This window comes from Onychostruthus taczanowskii, unplaced genomic scaffold (assembly GCF_017590055.1).
Source record: "Onychostruthus taczanowskii isolate IOZ18803 unplaced genomic scaffold, ASM1759005v1 scaffold965, whole genome shotgun sequence".
Taxonomy (NCBI): Eukaryota; Metazoa; Chordata; class Aves; order Passeriformes; family Passeridae; genus Onychostruthus; species Onychostruthus taczanowskii.
In genome coordinates this window covers 5,897-7,461 of record NW_024507713.1, presented here as the reverse complement: position 1 = coordinate 7,461, position 1,565 = coordinate 5,897, and the positions used below count along the sequence as shown (strand labels likewise).

At 52.2% G+C, this 1,565-nt stretch overlaps 1 gene segment (V, D, J or C); it reads left to right on the top strand.

The window, feature by feature from the left end:
• Nucleotides 1-116, top strand: part of LOC121347924 — a 2,592-nt gene extending 2,476 nt beyond the window's left edge. Inside the window, 1 exon segment of the V gene segment in view lies at nucleotides 4-116. Coding sequence covers nucleotides 4-116 — 113 coding nt within the window.
• Nucleotides 117-1,565: the final 1,449 nt, after the last annotated feature.

Genomic DNA, 1,565 nt, shown 5'->3' with positions numbered 1-1,565 from the left:
CAGAGCCGGGGCTCAGGGGCACAGCGAGGCTCGGCCGGCGGAGCGGCGGCATGCGGCGGTGTCGGGGCGCGGGGCTGGCGGCGCTGGCCGCGCTGCTCATCGGTGCGCGGGGCTAGCGGCCGAGGGGTCGCGGTCTGGGCTGGGGTGATCCCGCAGGTCCCCGGAGGCTGCTGTCCTGCCTGGCTTCTTCTCAGACCACTTCCGAGAGCTGTTCTCGTGTTTATCCCTTTCTCTTCTCCATCCCATAGTCCCTTAGAAATCTCCTGATTCTATTCTATGTCCAACCATGCACAAGCATTCCATTCCTCTCATTCTTTATTATTTGTGAACTAAGTCCTTGCCCCTTATACCTTTTCTTCTTGTATTTTTGTGCTTTCTCTCACATCATTCCATTCTTCACTGACTGCACAGTTCTTCCTTTCATTCACTCATTCATTTCTCCACAAAGCCATAATGGACACTTCCATTCCTGCTTATCTTGAAATCGCCTCGTTACTGTTTTGCTCATTATCTCTATACATTCCTGACTGTTTCTGCGGGATTCATACTGTGCAGTGGGGCAACGTAGAATTTAAAGTTCATGCATCTCTGTCCCCGGCAGTGGCTACAGGCATCCTTCTTCTTCTTCTTCTTCTTCTTCTTCTTCTTCTTCTTCTTCTTCTTTCCTTCTTTCCTTCTTACTTCTTCTGCTGCCTTCCCCTCAGGAAATCCTCAAAAGCCTTATCAGGACCATGGGGGAAATACCAGTGAATAACAGGGGAAGTCTAAGAAAAGTCTGTTTGTGTTTGTGGTTTTGCAAGTGTTTCCTGAAGGTACTATTCGATTTGTAAAGGGAAAGGGAACAGAGAGAAACCTCAGGCCCTTTTCTGTCTTTTCTCTGGCCTTCAATCCTTTTCCCTCTGCTTCTCTCCTCTGATCCTCCTGCAGTCACCTCAGGAGATCTCAGCTGTCTCTACAGTCCCACCTTCTTCCCATTTCAACGAACATTCCCAGGTCCTGTCAAGCCCTCCCCAGGCACCTCCATGTTCTCCCTTCACTGACATTAACAGGGTGTCCCATTCTGCCTCCAGGCTGACACAGCTCTGCCACGGCTTCCAGAGTTCACTGCGATAGACACAACCAGGGCTCCCCCCTTTCCAGGATCATCACTGTGTGTGCTCAGGGATTGAGGAGCTCTCAGAGGTGACAGGGATGGGGAAGCAGGATGAGCCTTTCTGCTGTATCTCCATGGGCTCCTCAGGCACCTGGAGGGGTGCTGGTTCCAGCACACACAGTTCAGCCATGGCAGGCTGTTCCCTGTTCCTTCAAGCACTAGGGGCAGGAGCAGGGAAGCAGCCCAGCTCTCCCTTGGATGATGCAGAGCAAAGAGCTCTGAACTCGTGCCCAGAATCTCTCAGGACTCTGCTACAAGGCAGGGAGCTTTCTTCACCAGGATTTTCCATGCACTTCGATTTGCTTCCCACAGTCCTTCCCTGTGGAGTTACTGACTCTGACTTTCTTCCAGGCACCACGGGGCAGATCACAGTCACCCAGGAAGATGGAGCAGTCACAGTGAAGCAGGGACA